The sequence below is a fragment of the Macrotis lagotis genome, chromosome 1, assembly GCF_037893015.1.
Source record: "Macrotis lagotis isolate mMagLag1 chromosome 1, bilby.v1.9.chrom.fasta, whole genome shotgun sequence".
NCBI classification, from domain to species: Eukaryota; Metazoa; Chordata; class Mammalia; order Peramelemorphia; family Peramelidae; genus Macrotis; species Macrotis lagotis.
In genome coordinates, this window is record NC_133658.1 from 925,880,640 (window position 1) to 925,903,659 (window position 23,020).

At 37.3% G+C, this 23,020-nt stretch overlaps 1 protein-coding gene across 4 annotated transcripts in view; it reads right to left on the reverse strand.

The window, feature by feature from the left end:
• Positions 1-23,020, reverse strand: part of LOC141510075 (uncharacterized) — a 37,900-nt gene continuing 14,880 nt past the window's right edge. For all 4 annotated transcript variants that reach the window (XM_074220073.1, XM_074220070.1, XM_074220072.1 and 1 more), the window contains exons 3-5: positions 20,921-21,047; positions 20,273-20,365; positions 1-15,989 (exon numbers count right to left, since the gene is read on the reverse strand). In XM_074220073.1, the coding sequence (XP_074076174.1) occupies positions 14,167-15,989; positions 20,273-20,365; positions 20,921-21,047 (2,043 nt within the window). In that variant the 3' untranslated portion in view covers positions 1-14,166. The remainder of the gene's footprint in view (positions 15,990-20,272; positions 20,366-20,920; positions 21,048-23,020) is intronic.

A 23,020-nucleotide genomic window follows, 5' to 3' on the forward strand; every position in this document is an offset into this window, starting at 1 on the left:
TTCTTTTTTTAAAAGATTTTATTTATTTTGAGTTTTTATAATTTTTCCCCTAATCTTAGGGGAAGACAGTCTGATAGTCTTTACATTGTTTCCATGGTATATATTGATCCAAATTGAATGTGATGAGAGAGAAATCATATCCTTAAGGAAGAAAAATAAAATATAAGAGATAGCAAGATTACATAATAAGATATCAGTTTTTTTTCTCTAAATTAAAGGGAATAGTCCTTGGTCTTTGTTCAAACTCCACAGCTCTTTCTCTGGATACAGATGGTATTCTCCATTGCAGAGAGCCCCAAATTGTCCCTGGTTGTTGTACTGATGGAATGAGCGAGTCCATCAAGGCTGATCATCATCCCCACGTGTTGCTGTTAGGGTGGACAGTGTTCTTCTGGTTCTGCTCATCTCACTCAGCATCAGCTCATGCAAATCCCTCCAGGCTTCCCTGAATTCCCATCCCTCCTGCTTTCTAACAGAACAGTAGTGTGCCATGACACACTTCCTTCCTTCTTATCCCTGCAAATGTCACATTCATCTTAGGGAACTGGAATCTTAAAGAAGGAGACAAAAGACAGTTGGAATAACAGGAAAGTTTAGTCTTGGAGTACAAAATTAATAGGGGCAGAGACTAATAGAATTTGGTCAAAACAACTTACCAATCATAGCAAACAATTTTTTTAACAACTCAAAAAATACTTCTACACATGGATATGACCAGATGGTAGACAATGAAATCAAATTGATTATGTACTTTGTAACCAAAGGTGGAGAAGCTCTATTGTGGGTTAGTTAAAAACAAGACCTAGATCTGACTGTCTTAAATTGAAGGAAAAAAACCACCTGATGGAAAACCATCAGACTTCATGAATAACATTCTTCCTGAATATGAAGTTGTGATGATCAATAGATTTGAGATTGTGACCAGAAGTTCATCATTTTGTGCAGGAGGTAGGAACAAAAACATTACAAGAAAGCAAAATGATTGTCTGATGAGACTTTACAAATAATAGATGAGGAAAGAAGGAAAGCAAGAGGGAAAGGAGTAAGGGAAAGATATACCCAACTGAATGCAGAATTTCAGGGAATAGAAAGGAAAGATAAGAAGATTTTCTTAAATGAGCAATGCAAAGAAAAAGAACATAACAAAAGAGTGGGAAACAACAGATCTCTTCAAGAAAATTAGACATGGGAATGTTTCATTAAAAAAGACAAAAATGATAACAGAACAAAGATTAAGAGGTGACAAGAATACAAAGAAGAATTATACATGAAAGATCTTACTTTACTGATTACATTACTGATAAGTATAATGATGGAGATTGAAGTCAAGTGGACCTTAGGAAGCCTTGCTAGCAATAAGTCTACTGTAGGTGCGGGAATTCTAGCTGAGACATTTAAAACCCCCCAAACTGATACTGTTAAAAGACAACATTTTGAAAACTCAACAGCGGCCAATTGATTGGAAAAGATTAGTTTATGTCTCAGTCCTAAAGAAGAATAATACCCCAAATATTCAAATTACTAACATTTGTGCTCATTTCACATGACAGCATAGTTATTAAGATTCTGCAAACTAAGCTTCAGCATATATCAAAAGAGAATTACCAGAAAAGCAGGTTAGTTTTTGAAGAGGCAAAGGAACTAGATAGCAAATTGCCAACAAAAGCAAGGGAGTTTCAGGAAAAGGTCTACTTCTGTTTCATTAACTACACTAAAGCCTTTGTGTAGTTCACAACAAAATATAGCAAGTCCTCAAAGAAATGAGAGTACCAGAACATCTTACTTGTTTCATGAGAAACCTGTATGCACTCTAAGAAGCAACAGTTGGGACCAAACATAGAACAATTGATTGGGTTAAGATTGGGGAAAAAAGTAGGGCAAGGCTGTATATTATCACCTTATTCATTTAACTTTTATACAGAATACATCATGTGAAATGTCTAGCTGAAATGAATTAAGGTTGCTGGGAGAAATATCAACAATATCAGATAATATCACTCTGATGGCAGAAAGTGAAAAAGAATTAAGAAGTTTCTTGAGGAGAGAATGTGAATGTTTATTGGAAGGAAAACTATGGCAGATCTAGACAGCATACTAAAATGCAGACATCTGCTTGCTGACAAAGGTCTAAAATCATAGCTTTGTTTTTTCCAGTAGTAATACATGGCTTTGAGAGTTTGACTGTAAGGAAAGCCAAGTGCTGCAGAATTGACATATTAGAATTCTGGTGTTTGAGAGAATTTTATTTTATTTTAGGTTTTTGCAAGGCAACAGGGTTAAGTGGCTTGCCCAAGGCCACACAGCTAGGTAATTATTAAGTGTCTGAGGCCATACTTGAACTCAGACACTTCTGACTCCAGGGCCGGTGCTCTATCCACTGCGCCACTGCTTGAGAGAATTTTTGAAAGTCCCTTGAACAACAAGGAGATCGAATCAGTCAATACTTAAAGAAATTAATTCAGGCTGTTCACTGAAAGGTCAAATAATGAAGTTGAAGCTTAAATATTTTGTCTACATAATAAGAAGGTGAGACTTATTGGAAAGGACCCTGATATTGGGAAAGATTGAAGGCAAAAGGAGAAGGGGATATCAGAGGTTGAAAGGGAAGCATGGGACATGAGCTTGAACAGACTTCGGGAGAGAGCAGAAGAGAGAAGGTCCTGGCTTGTCATGGTCCAAGGGGTCACAAAGAGATGGACATGACTGGAATAACTGATAACAACAAAAGTCATATAGGCTTTAACATTTTCAAAAATACTTTACAAACATTATATCATTTGCTCCTCATAACAATACTGGGAAATAGGTACTATTATTATCTCCATTTTACAGATTTTAATTATCTAAAGGAGAAAAAGAATATAAAAATGTCTCTTGCTACCATCCATCAAAGTCTTTATGAGCCACAAGGAAGTGTTATGACATTGTTAACACAAACAAAACATTTTCTTTTTCAACTGTTTTATCTCTATCAGCTAGAATTTCATCAGGCACAACTCAATTAAAAATTTTTTCAATTAAAAATTCTATTTCTCTCCCTTTCATTTCCCTCCATTGGGAGAAAAAAAGAAAAACAAAACCTGGTCAAAGTCAGGGATAATGAATTCTTATTTTGCCCATATCCAAAAATACGTATTTCAATTTGCAGTCTGATGAAATATGCTCTGCATTTGCCGACAAAGAGGTTATGGACTCAAGGCAAAGATTGAGAGGTATTGTTCTTGGAAAAGGTCAAAGGAAAAACTGATTTTCCTTGTTTTTTATACTGCTCCAAACTCTTAAGCTTTCAAAGTTGTTTGTCTTTATGTTATTATTGTATAAATTGTTCCCCTGGTTCTTCTCATTTCACTCAGCTTCATTTTATACCAGTCTTCTAATATTTCTCTGAAACTATCCATTTCACCATTTCTTACAATACAATAATATTCTATTACATTCATTATTCATTTACCATAACTTTTTCAGCCATTCCCCAATTGATGTGCATCTCCTTAGTTTCCACTTCTTTGCCACCACAAAATTGCTGTTATATTTTGTTTTTGTGGGTCCTTTCCCTCATTCTTTCATCTTCCTGAGGGTATAAACCCAATAGAGATGTCTCTGGCTCAAAGGGTATATATATATATATTAGTAACTTTGGGGGCATAATTCCAAATTGCTTTCCAAAATGGCTGGACCAATGTGGCTCCACCACAATGAAATAGGGAAAGAAAATAAACATTTCTATGACCCCTACGATGTGCTAGGAGAGGTCCTATGAGAAACACTTTTTATTATTTGTATCTCATTTGATCCTCAGCAATCCTGTGAGCTCAGTGTTGTTATTGTCCTCATTTTATAGGAAATGTCTGGGGATAGATTGGAATTCAGGTCTTCTTGATTGGAGGTTCCATTTACGGCACTACCAGCTTTACCTCTTTTCTCACTATCTTCTAACATTTGTCATTTTCATTTTTCTTTTATACCAACTTTGCTATTTGACGAATATGAGGAAGAACTTCATTTTCAAATTAGTGATCCGGAGTATTTTTTTAATATAGCTGTTGATCATTTCTTCCTCTGTTTACATTCTTAGAGCATGTGTCAGAGTGGCTCTTGTTCTTATAAACATGAATCAGTTCCCTGTACATCTTGGGAATGATCATTACATAAGCTTGCTGCAGAGATTCTACACACACACACACACACACACACACACACACACAGATCCATTATCTGCTTCCAGTTTAACTTTAGATGCATTGGTTTTATTTGTGAAAAATATATCTCATTTTTATTTAATCAAAAGTGCTTCTTTGGCCTTCTTGATCCTCTGTATCCCTGGTTTGGTCTGGAACTCTTCCCATAATCAGATTTGAAAGACACTTTCCTCTTTAATTTGCTTATAATGTCATCCTTTATGGAGCTTATCTTGGTGTATGCTGTGAGATGTTGGTCTGCACCAACTTTCTGCCAGACTGCCATCTAGTTTTGTATTTTGATCAAGTAATATATTCCCAGCCCAGGAGGATCTTTGAGTACATCAAATAGTAAGCTAAAATCCTGTGTTTATTTGCTTAAATATATTTTGTATCTAATCTCTTCCACAAAAAACTCTGTTTTTTAACCAGTACCAAATCTTTCTGTGCTTGATTACTGTTTTGGAATAATATATAGCTAGGCTATGATTAATGTATGTTTCAATAATGAGAAATTAATTTTGTGCAAATTATAAAATGTCAGATCTTATATAATGTGAGTCAAAATTCGATTAATGTGATTTGCGCAAGTTAGTCAAAGGTTTTAACACTGCTGTGTGTCATCAAACTGCACTTCTGGTCACTGAATGTGAATAGAATGTTCTTCTGTGTACCATATTACCAAAAGTTGAATTAAACTTTTTTGAAAGATCCCTTAACAAAATGGACAAAGTAAAAAATGCTTCAAAAAATGTTTACAATGTGCCTGATCAGGTACAGATAAAAATACTGTCAGTGCAAAGAAGAGGCTTGTATCACATCTGAACAAAAATTTGATATAACTGAATGGCGTTAAACTCTAAAATAGGACAAGATGTCAGAATACTTAAATCTATGGCATAGGATATTATAAAATGCAGACAAAACAAAAAAAAAGGCAAGGTTCCACAACTTTTTGTATTTGTATGTGACTACAAGGAACAGCAGTGCTACAATGATAGAAATAGAACGTCTTTTACTGTGTGAAGAGTGAAATGAAAAAAATGCTTTCCTCTTAACTAAGCAGTCATGCCCAAAGGATAATAAAACTGTATATAACCTTTGATCCAGCAAATACCACCACCAGTCTATTTCCCCAAGAGGTCATCAAAAAGGAAAAAAAGACCCATATACACAAAAATATTCATATCATCTCTTTTTGTAGTGATGCCCAACAATTGGAGAATGGTTAAATAAATTATGATATATGAATGTTCTGAAAAAAATTTTGAATGGGCAGACTTCAGAAAAGCCTGGAGAGACTTGTATAAACTGATGCTGAGCGAAGTCAGCAGAACCAGGAGAACATTGTACAAACTAACTGCCACATTGGGTGATGAGGATTCAGCTCCTCTCAGCAATTCAGGACAATTCTAAAAGGCTCGTGATGGAAAATGCCATCCACATCCAGAGGAAAAAATGGACTCTGAATGCAGAGCAAAGCAGACTATGTTCATTTCGTAAAACTTCTTTTGTTTTTTCTTTTTTTCTCATGGTTTTATCTCCCCTTTAGTTCTAATTCTTCTTTCACAAGGTAACTAATATGGAAACATGTTAAACACGATTGTTTATGCATAACCTATATCAGAATTGTAACTGCCACGGGGAGGGAGGATGGTAGAAAATTGTGGAACTCAAAAGCTTACAAAAAGATGAATGTTGAAAACTATCTTTGCAAGTAATTACAGAAAATAACATAACAAAATAATAGCAACAGAAAAGGAGAATGCCCAGTCAGGGTTTGAAATGTGTTGTTCAAGAAATGGCAAAGAGGTCAGTGTCACTGGGTAAATGTGTAAGGTAAAGTGTCAGAAGACTAGAATGGTGGAGTGGGACAGGTTATGAAGGACTTTGAACAATAAAGTATTAGATTCTGGAGGTGATAGGGAGCCACTGGACATAACTGAGGAAGGAGTGACATGATCACGACTATACATTAGGAAGATAATCGCTTTAGGAAGTTGAGAAGAGGAAAGAGTCAAGGGATGAGAGGCACATTGTGGCAAGGAGATAGCCAGTTATGTGTGAGGTGATGAGAGCTGGCATCAGAGTGATGGTAGTGTAAGGAAAGGAGGTGTATCTTGAGATGTTAGAAAGGCAAAATTGAGAGGCCTTGACAGTAGCCTGAGTATGAGGTGTGAGAGACAAGGATGAGCTCTGAATTGTGACCCTTAGGGACAGGAAAACTTTTCCCCTTCTCATTTGTTGCCTTGTTTTGGAGTTTTCTTAGTTGGTTAGGGTTGGAGTTGGATCCCTTTTCTTGCTTCATTCTAATTGATTCTTCCCTTCTTCCTTTTCCCTTTTCAGTTAAGTAGTCAAATAAATACCCACTATTCTCCATGACTCTAACTTTTGTTTTCACAATTCTACTCCCTTTTCATCATTTTAAACTCCACAAATCTGTTTCAGTTTCTTGAAAACAGTGTTGCCTTCTGCTTTAGAACAGATTTGGTTATTCTCTTTTTAGTTTATCCCATTTGTTATTGCTAATTCTTAATTTTTCTTCATCATAATTCTCTTCCATCTCTCTTTACAGAAATGATAGTATGATCAATGTTAGTGATGTATATTTGAAACAAACTGCCTCCCTTCAGCCAATACACAATCACTTATGTTTATATATTTATTTAAATACTCCCTTTAGGACGTTTCCTTAGAAGTTCAAGTTTTGCTTCATTGGACTATTATTCCATCAATGCTGGCTTCCTCTGAAATCCTTACCCATATTATTCATGCTTATTTCTTGTTGGGTTTAATATCTTTTCACACTATCCTCTCAATCTCTTTATTCAAACATCCATTTTCTGATTCAGAAGAAAGTGGACCCAGTTCATGCTATAACTTGCTCTGTGACACCTGAAGACATTAGGGTTCTGATGAGAAGCTATTTGGGGGAGTAAGTAATCAAGTCATCATCATAATAGCCTCTTTCAATTACTCAAATGAATGTACTTATCTAGGTTTTTCCTATAATCTGAATTTGCATTTCAAATGTTCTTCTTGATTCTATTCTTTTTTTAAGGGGAATGTCTTTTAAATTCTCTTCCATTAAAAATCCATTTTTCTCTTCCAGGATCATGTTGAATTATTATTGGTTGTAAACATGCATATTTTGTCTCTAGGAATACTGACATATGATCCTGATTGGTTCATAGGCTTTGTTTTTGACCCTTAAGTTCTGTTTTTTTGGCTATGATATTCCAGGGAATTTCTGTTTTGGAGTTCTTTTAAGGAAGTGATTGGTGGATTCATCCCATTTTCACTTTTTCTTTTGGTTCCAATAGAGCTGTGTTGTTATTTCTGATTTCTTAAAACATTTTTAGTTTTTATTGTTATATTCTTTCTTCATCTTTCATTTTTGGTGGTAGTAGGAATTCTGGATAGGTCTAAATCTTAGCTTATGTATGCTTGACCTAATTCCTAAGTTGTTTTTGCTGGATTTTCCCCCACAGTGCTGGGTTTGATGAAAGTGATTACTGAAGTTTCTCTTTGAATTTCTTGATCATTATTCATTTTGGTGTTTTTTAGATATCTGAAGAATATGTGAATGGTAGGCTCCTCTGTGATTATACAGCAATCCCAATATGAAATCACCTCCCACTGCTTCAAGGAATTCCCTCAAATCTACTTCTCACCTCCCAACTAACTGACATAAACAGGCATGTATATTCTCCTTATCATTGAGTGTCTTTTTATATAAGCAATTGTATTTGATTCAACATGTTAATCTACTCAAGCCTATATGACAGTTGGTTGGTTGGTTCTTGTTCTTTGTTATAGAAGACGACCAAAATGACATCACTATGTTTGAGACAAATGACAGTGTGTCTGACTATGGCTGATCAGACCAATGCAAGCTTGGAATGCTCTACCACAGTTCAGACACATATAGACCACAAGAACACCTTGTGATTTCTCTAAACTTACAAATGTCACATTTCCTTTGAGTTACTTCCATTCTGCCTTCCTCATAGAGTGCAGCCCCCTCGCTGATAAGGACATGCCATACTAAGTGGTCCTGCGCCAGTGTCTCCCAGGCTGCACGATCAATTCTAAAGTTCTTAAGAGAGAACTTCAGGGGGTCTGGGTATTGCTTCTTCTGACCCCCTTGTGAGTGCTTGCCCTGTGTGAGTTCTCCATAGAATAGTCTTTTTGGCAAGCATCTTTCTGGCATTCTAATCACATGTGCAGTCTATTGCAGTTGCACTCTCTGAGGTAATGTTGGAATGCTTGGCAGTTTAGCTCGACAGTATGGCTAGGAGAACCTCACCATTCAGTCTAATGAGTAGCTCCACCCAGAAGCTAAGACCTCATTGTCCCTTACATAGAATGGTCAATGGTGTCTTTTTTTGTTTTTTGCTTTTTGCAAGGCAGTGGGGTTAAGTGGCTTGCCCAGCTAGGCAATTATTAAGTGTCTGAGGCTGAATTTGAACTCAGGTCCTCCTGACTCCAGGGCTGGTGCTCGATCCACTGCGCCATCTAACTGGCCCTCAATAGTGTCTTAAATCAAATATAGCTGCATTGTATAGCACTTTAGCTTAGTTTGATATATTGCAAATGTTATCCTCACAATCCTGTGAGATAGGTACTATGATTATCCTCATTTTACCTAGAAAGAAATGGAGGCAGAGTGATTTCTCCAAGGTCAGATAGTTAGTAAATAGAAGGTTAGATCTGAATTCAGGACTTCTTCCTGACACCAAGTTCAACACACTATATCCCTTGTACTATCTAGCTTCCTGAAGTGAAATTTCAAGATTGTTTTGATTTGTGACTGTTAATGTTAACTGATGGGAGCATTCTTTAATACTTAAGAGTTTAAAAATTCATTTGAGAACCAGTTAATTAACATGCCTTGACCACTTATCTTTAAGAGAAGGCTTTTGGTTCTATGTATTTTTGTTGACTGTCCATAAATCTTACTTAAGAAATCTGATGCAAAGATATTTCTCCCATTTAACCAATTGTTTGGTTCTTAGCCTTTGTTATTGAAGAAGACCAAAATGGTATCACTAAGTTTGAGAAAAATTACCATGGCTGATCAGAACAATATGAGCTCAGAATGCTCTACCATAGGTTGGGCTCCAATAGTGCATGTGAACCCCTGGGATGGGTACTATGGATATTTAACCAATTACCTTTTTTTAAAGATACCTGGTAAAATTTAATTCAGTTAGCTCCAGCTACATTTGATAGAATCTAAGTTCCATGAAGGGGAAACTGTTTCTCCTGTATCTTTGTATCTATATTGACCTTTTGATCATGACTGATGCAACCTCAAGTGATGCAAAATTTGAGTTAGCACAAATTGCAAAATAACAGTTGCACTGAATGAGTCAAAATTCATTTAATGTGACATATGAGCTTGTCGAGGGATTTTAGCGGGTAGTTGTATCTTTATTCTGCACTTTCCTGAAGTTGTATGTGGATATGTGTGCTGCTGCAAACCATATAACCCACCATTATGTTGCATTTATATTTTAGAAAGTCTTTTACAAAATGGGCACATGGAAGAATACTTTAAATGGAAACATTACCAGCCCAAAAAAGAAAAGGTTTGTTCTTATAGCAGAACAAAATTTTGATGTATCTGAATACTAGCATGAAGGCACTCATAATAAATCTAGACAATATAAAGAATATTATAAAGTGCGTAGGTAATGAAATAAATGAGATAAAAGGAAAAGGTCAAGTTGCATCAGCTTTCTATAGTTTGCAAACAACTACTATGAATAGAAACGTTGGAGTGACAGAAATGGATCTCACTCCGGTTGTATGAAGACTGCAATAAAAAATACATTCTCAGCAGAGTGGCCTTTTACACCAAAGCCTTTTTTAAGGCAGTGACGGAAAGCAGAATTGAAGGGGAAGGTAAAGAAACATTTATTGTAAACACTAATTGAAGTGCTTTAAAAATTAAGTTCAACTGAATGTTAAATGATCAGAGAAGCGGTTGGTGCAGACAAAAATATAGAAGTGAAACATTCTGTTCTGAAGAAAATAAGTGAAGAAGGTGGATACACAAATCCACAAAATATTAATGTGGATGGAACAGACTTATTTTAGAAGTGGATGTCTTCCAGAACTTACATTTTTAAGACGGGAGGAAAAAAAACAGTGGATTTAAAGTTTCTAAGGTTTACCTAGCATTTTTGTTGATAGGTAAGGAAGAAGTGGATTTAGGTTTTTTTAGATTTTTGTTTGTTTTTTTGCTAGGCAATGGGGTTAAGTGGCTTGCTCAAGGTTACACGGCTAGGTAATTATTAAGTGTCTGAGGTCGAATTTGAACTCAGGTCCTCCTGACTCCAGGGCCCGTGCTTTTATCCACTGCGCCACCTAGCCGCCCTTTTTTTTAAAGGTGTTTTTTTTTTTTTTTGCTAGGCAATGGGGTTAAGCGGCTTGCCCAAGGCCACACAAGGAAGAGGATTTAAAATCAAAGTCAATGCTTGTTTATCAATCTTGAATTCCTTGTGCTATGAGAGGTTTCTAGTTCTTTGGCAGTGAAATAACAACCTCTGGGAGCCTGGAGTCATTTTCTTTTTTTTTTTTAGGCTTTTTTTTGCAAGGCAATAGGGTTAAGTGGCTTGCCCAAGGCCACACAGCTAGGTAATTATTAAGTGTCTGAGGTCGGATTTGAACTCAGGTACTCCTGACTCCAGGGCTGTTGCTCTATCCACTGTGCCACCTAGTCACCCTGGAGTCATTTTCAAAGACCATTTTTGAAGTTATGCTGGCCCTCTTGTTGAAAACTATTGCAGGGACCACAACATTTCATTTTAAATGAGTAATTAAAGAACAATGCCCCAGGTCATCCAGCTACACTTGGGTGTTCAGTATGTGAGAATATAAGCATGCAAATCCTCCAAATGAAATCTGGAAAAAATTCTTTGCATTTGTCAACATTTGTTTAAAGATTAAAAAAAGGTAGTCTATGCTCCAAAAATATTTTTAAAATGAAAATAAAGACTTTTTGACATATTTGGAACATAAGCTTATCTTTAGATATATTTAGTAATTTTCAAAATTTTGCTTTTTATACCTTCTCTATTATTTTATAATAAACATAAATCCAAAATATATTTTTTGTTATTGTTACATTAATAAAAAGATAAACATTTAAGTTTTTTTCATCGCATATTTCCATTGGGCTGGAATCAATAAAAATGTTTTACACATAGCTTTGACTAGTATGAATTTTTTTTGTTTATTAAGGCGATGGGGTTAAGTGACTTACCTAAGGTCACACAATTAGGTAATTATTAAGTGTCTGAGGCTGGATTTGAACCCAGATCTTCCTGACTCCAGAGCCAGTGGTCTATCCATTGCACCACCTAGCTGCCCCTGACTAGTATGAATTTGAACAATGTGAGAACAGCATGGGATTCGTTATGTGCACTAATCAGGCTCTAGCTATATAGCTAGCATGGTGGGTAGCTGGACAGCACATAGTGGGCACTTAAGTAAGGTCTGTTGATTGATGCAAAGCCATCATTATATTTGGTGGCTAGATAGATAGATCACTGAGGCTTGAGGCCCGAATCTAGCCTCAGACACTTGACTCTTATTAGCTGGGTGACCTGGGCAAGTCACTTAGCCCTGTTTGCCTTGCATTCAGGGCCTCCTCCAGTTGTCCTGATTTATGTTGGCCACCGGACCCAGATGGCTCTGGAGGAGAAAGGGAGGCTGCAGACTCACCACAGCACCCCCTCACTCAAATCCAATTCATGTATTTGTCATGGCATCACCTCCCTGATGTTGTAGTCTTCTTCAAGAATGAAGGACACACATTATTATCATTTCATTCACTCCAACAATGGAGGTCATCGGGTTAAAAATGAGAAGCACTTCTCCCACTGCTATTAGCTTTGTTCCTGGTTGAATAGTCATAGGAATCAAGTTCAAAAGCCAGAAGTAGTCTCAGAGGACATGTAGCACAGCCCATTCCATTTTTACAGAGGAAAGGAAGCTTAGGCAAGTCAAGGAACTGTCCAAGGTCATACATGACATATGTGGGCTGAGTTTTGATTGAAGCCTGTGTCCTCACACTCCAAACCACAATACCACATTACCTACCTCTTTTGTGGAGTCATGGAATTCCTATAGTTCAAGTACTAGGCAAGAAAGCATTAACTCTATGTTCAGTACCTCTATCTCCCTTTGGAAAGAGGTTGTACCCATTCTTCATGAAGTTACAAACCCATTGTTATTCTAATCTAAGTACCTGAATCATCACTGACTTCATTTAATAGCAATGGATTATCACTGCATGGCAGAGCTCATTTGGCTGAATTTTCATCACTATTTTAATGCTTCTCATCAAAAAGTCTCCTAGTCTGTTTCTTTTACCTACAGGCAATAGTGCTTATTATGTAGAAAAATATTCATCTCATCTACCTTATGCTTTCAAAATTGTTGAATAATTTGGGTCTCTCAGTGAGTACTTACAGTTAAAATGGTCTGGCTATTGGGATCCTATTTTTTTTTTACCTTCTTTCAAAAATGAAAAAATCTATACACAAAAGTTTCAAAGGCTTGATGGTGCTTTGAGAGTCAGTTGACTAAGCTGGTTGCACATTTCTTTAAAGTCACTGAGCACAAAACCCATCATAAACCTCAGTGGTCATTTTTTGTATTTTTTTTTTGGCTCTTTGCAAGGTAATGGATTTAAATGACTTGCCCAAGGTCACACAGCTGGGTATTCATTAAGTGTCTGAATCTGGATTTGAACTCATGTCCTCTTGATTCCAGGGCCAGTGCTCTATTCACAACATCTAGCTGCCCCTCAGTTGTCGTTTTTGAGCTTGTTCTCTCTTGACCCAAGTATTAACACCCCTCCTAAATCCTTTAGTGTTTTCATAGTGATAGAGAATAATGCCTTCAGTCACAGATAGGTTTCAGTACCTTATTCCATTGCATACTTCCAACTTTTGCCATCTGCACAAAAGGTGTCTTCTAAAGAAACATTTTTAGGTCCACAAGGTTCAGTTCCTAGCTTTTGAACTTGTAACACATTTCACAGAGCCCCACTTTACAATTGCTTACAGCAATACATCATCCAAGGAAACTCCAAGGCAAGGAGAATTAGTTGTTCGATTGTTTCAATTAAGTCCAACTCTTCACAACCCTATTTGGAGTTGTCTTGGCAAAAACATTAAGGCAAACAGGTTAAATGACTTGTCCAGGTTCCCCCTGCTAGTAAATGTCTGAGGCTGGGCTTGAATTCAAGTCTTCTTGATCCCAGTCTATCCATTGTGACACTTATTAGAATTAGTACATTATAACAAAAGATATTACTAAAGTATGTTCTCTGGAGGAAAACTCAGAATCTCAGCCTCACTGACTATGTGCTTGGTGAATTCCTTATTTGATTCAATGAGTTTTGAGTAAATATGAGTCTGATGATGGCTAATAAGGGCTCTCCACCACAAGGCTTTCCCACCTTTAGTACATTAAAAGGGCGTCATTCCAGGATGAGTTCTTTGATAGTGACCTTTCCTATGGAAGGCTTTTTCCAAGATTCATCAGATTAAAAAGGGTTCTCCCCAGTTTGAATTCTTGGATGGCTAATAAGGCACCTGCAGGATCTGAGGGTTTTTCCATTTACTGCATTTTCCATTTACTGCATTCAAAGTTTCACTTGAGCATGAATTCTCTTAGGCTGACCAAGGATTCACTTCTCACTGACATCTTCTCTACTCTTTTTACATTCACTCCAGTATGACTCGTATGATGTCTAGTATGAGGTCTGTCTCTTGGAAAACTTCCCCGCACTCATTGTATTCAAGTGCTTTCATTGAAGTATAAGGTTCTCTGATGATAAATAAGGCCTCATGTGTGGCTGCAGATAAACCCCACATTAAAATTGAAGATTTCACTCCAATATGGACTCTGATGGCTTCTAAGTATTTCTTAGGGCTGAAAGCTTTTCATGTCCCTTATATTCTAAGGGCTACGCTCCAATATGAGTTCTTTGATGTCTACTGAGGCTTCCTCTCTGCCTGAAGGCCTTTCCACATTCATCACATTCAAAAGCTCTTGCTCCAGTATGAATTGTTTGATGACTAAGAAGGTATCCTTTCTGACTGAAGGATTTCCCACATTCATCACATTCAAAGGGTTTCCCTACAGTGTGAATTCTCTGATGTCTTATAAGGTTCTGGCTAGCACTGAAGGCTTTCCCACACACATTACATTCAAAAGGCTTCCCCCCGGTATGAATTCTCTGATGTCTAGTAAGATTCTGTCTGTCATTAAAGGCTCTTCCGCATTCGTGACATTCAAAGGGTTTCACTCCAGTATGAGTCCTCAGATGCCTAATAAGATTCTGCCTGTCATTGAAGGCTTTCCCACATTCGTTGCACTTAAAGGGCTTCACTCCAGAGTGAGTTCTCTGATGTCTAATAAGGGATTGTCTGTCATTGAAAGCTTTCCCACATTCATTACATTTAAAGGGTTTCACTCCAGTGTGAGTTCTCTGATGGATAATAAAGTGTCCCTTCTGACTAAAGGCTTTCCCACATTCCTTACATTCAAAGGGTCTCACTCCACTATGAGTTCTCTGATGGCTTTTAAGACAATCCTTCCTCATAAAAGCTTTCTCACATTCATTACATTCAAAGGGTTTCACACCAGTATGAGTTCTCTCATGCCTAATGAGTGTCTGCCTCTCGTTGAAGGCTTTCCCACAAACATTACATTCAAAAGGCTTAACTCCAGTATGAATTTTCTGATGCCTAATAAGGTTTCGACTGTCATTGAAGGCTTTTCCACATTCATTACATTCAAAAGGTTTCACTCCAATATGGGTTCTCTGATGACTTGTAAGGTAATGCTTCCGTCTGAAGCCTTTCCCACATTCATTACATTCAAAGGGTTTGATCCCTGTATGAGTTTCCTGATGGCTAACGAGGTTTTCCCTCCAGCCGAAGGCTTTTTCACATTCATTACATTTAAAGGGTTTCACTCCAGAATGAGTTCTCTCATGTCTAATAAGGGACTGCCTCTCATTGAAAGCTTTCCCACAGTCATTACATTCAAAGGGTTTTACTCCAGTATGAATTTTCTGGTGTCTAATTAGGTTCCGACTGTCATTAAAGGCTTTCCCACACACATTACATTCAAAGGGTTTCACTCCAGTGTGAGTTCTCTGATGGTTTTTAAGGTAATGCTTTCGTCTGAAGCCTTTTCCACATTCATCACATTCAAAGATTTTCTCTCTAGTAGGAATACTCTGATGATCAATAAGATTTACTCTTTTGTCAAGGGCTTTTCCACGGTCATTATATTCACATAACTTTCCGCTAGTATATGTTTGATGACATTTGATAAAGTCTGAGTGCTGATTAAAAGTTTTCTTGTCTGTGCTATGCATAGCAAGTTTCTTCCCTGAGACAACTGCATTACATTGAATTCTGTCTGAAAACTGTCTGAAGGTCTTTCCAAGTGTATTACATTTATAGAGACATTTTCCAATGGCAGCTCTCCAACGTGGGAAAAAGACTGACCCTAGACTAAAAGATCTCAAAAGGGAATTACAATCAAGGATATTGGCCTTACAAAATGTTCCTTTGGGAGTGACTATTAACTCCTGGGACTCTCCCTCCTGAAAGTTGTTCTGGCTCTCCAATCGGATCTCACATTTCCCAGCTTTTCCTAAGTTGAGATACCAGGGGCTGTCCTGTGATTCTTTCTCCTTAGTCAAAATATCCAGGCAAGTGTCCTTACTCTGAATGGAGTCCATGTTTTCATACCAAGTCTCCTGATTAAAAACATCTGAAAGAAATAAAAATGTGTCAGTGACCCTCTTTCCTTTAAAAGTTCTAAATTCTGGGGGCAGTTAGGTGGCGAAGTGGATGGAGCACCAGCCCTGGAGTCAGGAGGAACTGAGTTCAAATCTGGCCTCAGACAATTAATAATTACCTAGCTGTGTGACCTTGGACAAGTCACTTAACCCCATTACCTTGCAAAAAAACCAAAAACAAAACATTCTAAATTCTGTCTTTTCCATCAAGGAGAAAAATATTCAGTATGAACTAGTTGGAATGAACATTTTAAAAGGGAAATTGAAATGAAAAACAAATGAGGAGAATAACAAGGTGCTTAGCTGTGAACAAAACTGATCATATAACAAAAGCCCAAAAACACTTACAGCTAGCACTTAAAACAATGAGCTCAATGAAAAGGAGACTATCTTTGGGGAGACAATTTCCATTGGGATGAAAATAAAATCATTGGCTCAGAAAAATCATTGAAGTGGAAACCAATTTGTAATCTATGACCATCTATTCCAAAATATTCCTAGCAGAATCATTTGTTTGTCTGGGAAAACAAAACAGACCTTACTGACTACAACTGTTTAAGGCAACAGCTACAGACAGAAAGGAGTGCAACAAAGGTTGCTGAAAACAAAGATTTGGAGGGAGATTAACAGTCATTATATAATGGAAGTTGACAGATAAATATTCAATCATTTACAACTTCTGAAGCTTTCCTTTTCATTTTTTTTGGTTTTCTTTCCCATAGGCTAATGTATGTATTTGAATAGTAGTAAATCATCACCATGAACTAGTTTTATTATTCCCTCCTGTTTGTATACCAAGCATTTGCTGTCTTAACTTTGCCCCATCATCCCAGTTAACACTTCCTTATGATAGTAAATAGTAGTAGATGAGAAAGTAGGGAAAGAAGAAGCAGTATTTTAGTGTCCACTAAGAGCTAAGCACTTTTCTAAGACCTTTCACTGGATTTCATCAGTTTGACATCTCTGAAATGTCTTTATTATTTATAACGTAATCCCTGTGTATATTGTTTTCTTGGCCCATTCTTCCCTATGTGACAATTCATAAGTCTTTCCCTATTTCTCTGATTTTTGCATACTTGTCTTTCCTTGTAGCAAAATTATATTGAATGGCAATCACATACCATAGTTTGTTCGGACCTTCTTTCACCAATGGGCACCCATTCCTTCTCAGCACTTTGTTACCAGAGTGGGGGTGTGATTGTAATACAGAAAAGACCTTTAGTTTGGTCTAGATTGAGAACAAAAATGGTTTGATGAATTTCCTCAAATAACTCCAATCCAGAACAGATGGCCAATTTATAGTGTCACCAAGTACCGATGAGTATTCCTATCTGTCCAGAGTACCTTTAACATTGCTGTTTTCAACATTTTGGGTATCTCTTCTAATAGAGAGATAAAACTTCATGGTACTTTACAGATTTCTCTTATTAATGACTAGGAATTTTTTGGTAAGGTTGTTGACCTTTGCATTTCTTCAGCAAACTAGAAATCACTTGATCATTATTGGAAACTTTTTTTTTGTCTTACATATTTGTGTCAATTCCTTATGTAGCCCTGAAATGAGATTTGTATCAGAGTATCTTATTCATTTTCCTCAATGAGAATTTTTTCCAGTTGTGTTCATCTTTGTTTTCAAAAGTCTTTTAATTTTTCTATAATCCAAACTGGCTTTCTTATTTTGTGATGTCTTCTACAGCTTAAAATTTATTTTCCTAAAAACTTATTGTACCTAAAAAAACCCCCAACTTACTGTACTAGTTAAAAAACAGAAATTTGGGGATAGCTAGGTGGTGCAGTGAGTGGATAGAGCACTGACCCTGGAGTCAGGAGGACCTGAGTTCAAATCCAGCCTTAGACACTTAATTATTACTTGTGACCTTGGACAAGTCAGCTAATCCCATTGCCTTGCCAAAAATAAAAAATAAAAAAAACAGAAGTTTGTACATAGGAGAAACTAGATAACATGAATGGAAAATAAGTGAATTCAGAAAACAAAGTGTCCCATAAACTCAATAGCATAAATTCTTTAAGAACTTATTGAACTTGGTGCTCAAAAGTTCATCTAAACCATGTGCTTCCATTATTGGGGCGGCTAGGTGGCACAGTGGATAAAGCACTGGTTCTGGAGTCAGGAGTACCTGGGTTCAAATCCAGTCTCAGACATTTAATAATTACCTAGTCTTGTGGCCTTGGGCAAGCCACTTAACCCTATTGCCTTGCAAAAACCTAAAAAAAAAAAAAAAAAGAACTTATGTGATACATTCAGTTTTGATCTATGCTTATCATGGTCGCAAATGTAAAGTCTATTTTAGCTTGCCTTCTATTGGGGGGAAGGGGGAGGGAGAAAAATTGTAAAACTCAAAACCCTGTAAAAAAAAAAAGATTGGTAGAAACTACCATTGTATGTAGTTGGAAAAACAAATAAAATATTTATATAATTTTAAAAAAGCTTATGTGATGAAAAATGTCTAGAAAATCTGGAAAGAAGTTGGGCAGAAATGAGATTTAGAAATTTATACCCTATACCATAAATGAAGAAGATAATAAGAAGGTAGGTGACCTCAGTATTAAAGATTTACTTCATGAAATAGAAGAGAACTAAGGGAAGTTTTATTATTATGACTAAGAAGATTCTCAACCAAAGGCAATCAGAAAAGTTAAACTAGATAATTTTGATTTTAAGAAATTTTTGCACTGCCTAAAATCAAAAAAAGATAAGAAGGAAAACAATCAACCAGGGAAAACCTTTTGTATTAAATATTTCTGATAAGTAATTGATATCCAATATATGAAAAACTAATAGAAACAAATATTCAATGCCAAGAATCATTCCACAATGGATAAGGAGTCAAAAGATATGAAGGTTGCGCCACTAGGTGGTGCAATGGACCTTTGTAAAAAACAAACCAAAAAAAAAACACCATATAAAGATTGCAAGAATCATGGGGGGCAGCTAGGTAGTGCAGTGGATAGAGCATTGACCCTGGAGTCAGGAGGACCTGAGTTTAAATCTGGCTTCAGACACCTAATATGTACTTAGCTGTGTGACCTTGGATAAGTCACTTAACCCCATTACCTTGCAAAAACTTAAAAAAAAGAAAGACTTCTTCAAATCACAATTATTAATACAAACCATCTGAAGTTTTATCTCACATTCAGTGAACTGGCAAAGATAACAGAAGAGAATGATGGAAAAGTTGTGAGATTGTAAGTACAAATTCTGAGGAATAATTTTCAATTTTGCAAAGAAAGTTACTAAAATGTCCATCCTAGAGATATCACTAAGCATACATACTAAGGAGGTCAAAGAAAGAAAGATAGAAAGGTCTAATCCACACCAAACTATTTGTAGAAGTTATTTTTGTAGGGGAAAAATAGTAAGATACCCAAACAAACAGCAGTACATAAATTTAACACAGTAATACTTTGTTTATAACACTAATATGAAGAAGACATGGCAATATAGGAAAACCTTTATAAACAGATGGAAGATGAAGAAAGTCGACTTTGGAAAACACTATATACAATGACTACAAGATGAAAGGAAAGAACAATAAAAATCAAAATTGCACCAGTTATGTAATTATGAGCAAAGTTGGCCTTGGAATAAAGAGCTGTCTTTATACAGTTTGGGGGTTATGGCAGTAGAACATGACAAACAATGTTTGCATAGGCTATTTTTATTAGTTCAGGTCTGAGAGGAGAAAGAGATGAGACACTGGTGAGAAAATAGCAAAAAAACACTATGGAGAGTAGAAGAAGGCTACTCAGCAAGGAGGCAGTGTTGTAGTGAAGGATGTTCATGGTGGTCTTTGAGGCAGAATTGCAGAAGGAGTCTACATTCCTGTCAAACTCATTCATGTTGGACTTAGAAGACCAGGAAGCAATGCCCATGGCCAGAGCCTTTATTTACCCTATTCCCATTAGGTCTCAATGCTAGTTTCAATAACTTCTTTTTAAAAAAATTTTATTTATATAAAGCAATGGGGTTAAGTGACTTGCCCAAGGTCATAGAGCTAGGCAATTATTAAGTGTTTTTTTAAAATTTATTTTAAATTTCAATAACTTTTAAGGAAAATCTATTTAGACTGCTGACAGTAGGTTCTCAGGACAGGCTCTCCCAAAATTTCTGTGAGTATCCAATCAGATCATATTCATAAAATGCTTTTGCAAATTTTAAAGTGCTATATAAATCCTAGCCACGAGTGCCACTAGTGGTGGTGTTCTCCCTTCAGCCTGTTTGTCACTTACTCACCTGGGTAATGGTCACTTGGGAATTCTCCCTCAGGTATCCATGGCTCTTCTTTCTCCAACTGGGAGATGACATCTGGTTTGGAAACTGAAAGCCCTGATCATGGAGAGAGAAATGGGAAATGATTGAGGACAGAGGACCATCTCAGAATTCAGCCTTTCTAATTTCAAGGAAAAGGGGATATTAAGCAGGGTTAGAGAATGGAAAACAAGACCTCTGACCTCTCTCATCTGACAGTGGATCACTGATCTGATTTGGACTCAGGAGGAAAATGAATTCATTTGACTCAAGCCCTGTTGAGAGAGCAAGATCTTTTCTTGTTGCCAGGGATCTGTCATGTGACTTTACCAAGAGACTTTCACTTAGGACAAAGGGTTTTTCCTTTCACTTGAAGGAAGTTAGAGATGCAGGACCAGTACAAAAGTGCTATGGGATTTCCATTTGTATAAAACAGAAACTATTAACCTGAAAAAGGCTGCAGTGGAGTTTGGACTGCCTGCTTCTCCCATCCTAGCTACTGTATTGGTGAATAATGCTGTACCCCCCAGCAAAAACTCAGAGCAGTCCTTCAGATTCCTAGGGTGAATAGAAGAGAGAATGCAAATACAGCCCAGCAAACAGGTGGTGGGTGCTGAGGGCAGCTGTTCTTACCCAAACAGACCAGGTTCTCGTAGTTCTCCAGCATCACATCCCTGTACAGGTGCCTCTGGGCCAGGCTCAAGCATCTCCACTCCTCCAGTGAGAAGTCCACGGCCACGTCTCTGAATGTCACTGGATGCTAAAACAGCAAACACATTCCTGCTCATTCAGGGACTGCGTCTCATATCCAAGGGAGACACACAGACTTGGCAGGAAATATAAGGGGCTAAAGCATTGTCAGTTTTGAGTATTCCATGTTGACTGTTTTGACTAGTGACTTTTACAGAAGTGAATTATGGGAGAAGAATTAAGAGAAGAGAGGAACATCAGAAGGAAAAGAAGGTGATAACTGAGGAGGTGGGACAAAGAGGAAAAGGAAACTAAATAAAGAGCAGGTGAAACAAACAGTGAAAGCAGAGGGTATTCTGTAATGGGAGAGGGAAATTGGGTATGGCCCGGGCACAGAAAGACAGGTAAGATATAAAGTTCCTGAGCAGGAGATGCTTTGGAGGGGAGAGGCAAACCTTTACAGGGAGATCCAAACCTAGGCAGAGACAGATTTCCATCAGTAAGGGGAGCAGAGCAAATGTTGCATTGACATGAATTGAATTTGGTCATGTTGGTGGTACAGCCAAGTCCATCCCACATATGTTTCCATATTGGGGCTGGTTTCCCTCCTACAGGAGAAGATGAAAGATCTTGAGAAATCTCTCTCCAGATACCAGGGGGACAGAGAAATGTCCCTGAAGGGAAAGGAGGATAAAAGGACGTGGACTGGCCGTGGGGAAACCTAATCCTGGGACTGTTAGGACCTCTGGGCTCCTCCTGAGGTCCAAGCAGCAAACAGAACCAACTCCTAACAGATAATCTTCTAAAGAGAATAAGACCACCTGAGGTCTGAACCCACAGCAGACAATTAGAAGATTAAGACACAAAGAAAGGAATTGACCACTACTGGGCCTATACCCTGATGGAAAAGGGTAAAAAATTACTTATACAAAAATATTCATAGCAGCCCTGTCTGTGGTGGCAAAGAATTGGAAATTAAGTGAATGTCCTTTATTTGGGGAATGGCTTAACAAGCTGTGGCATATGTATGTCATGGAACACTATTGTTCTATTAGAAACCAGGAGAGGGAGTGCTAGGTGGTGCAGTGAATAGAGCACCAGCCCTGGAGTCAGGAGTACCTGAGTTCAAATCCGGCCTCAGACACTTAATAATTACCTAGCCGTGTGGCCTTGGGCAAGCCACTTAACTCCATTTGCCTGACAAAAGAAAGAAAGAAAAGGAAAGAAAGAAAGAAAGAAAGAAAAGAAAGGGAGGAAGGGAGGAGAATACCATCTATATCCAGAGAAAGAATTGTGTAGTTTGAACAAAGATCAAAGACTATTACTTTTAATTTAAAAAAAAAACCCCATTATCTTATTATGTCATTTTGCTATCTCTTATACATTATTTTTTTTCCCTTAGGGAAACTGAATGTCTCTCATCACATTCAATTTAGATCAGTGCATACCATGGAAACAATGTACTAACAGACTGCCTTCTGTGGGGGATGGGGGAGGGAAGCAAGATTAGGGAGAAAATTGTAAAACTGAAAAATAAATAAATAATTTAATTTTTAAAAAAGAAAGATTTTGAGGTGGAGAGTAGGGCCAAATATAGCTGTTCCCTCAAGATCAGTAGCAGCAATAGTATCCAGACTATAGGGGAGACCTTCCCAACCTCTCCTAGAGGGTCAGAGGTACTGGACAGAACACAAATCCCAAGCCCAGAATGGAGGCTGCTTAACAATCAAAAGAACATGCCCAACACAATGAGATATCAGAGGCTAAGGCCCAAGAAGTAATCCCAGAATAGAGAAGCTCTATAACCCATGGGGACCACTGGAGCAACTGGAAGACATTAAACCAGGGATAAAATAAGATCACAAATGAAATGAGAGTTTCGGAGGAAAAAATGGAAAAGAGGTTAAATGGTTTAAAAAAAAAAAAAAGGATAACCTTACCCCAAGGAGTAAACTTCCTCAGAAGTAGAGGAGCAAACAGAACTGAAGGACTCCATGAGGCAATAGGAAGCATGAGGGAAAAAAAATCAAAAGATTGAAGTAT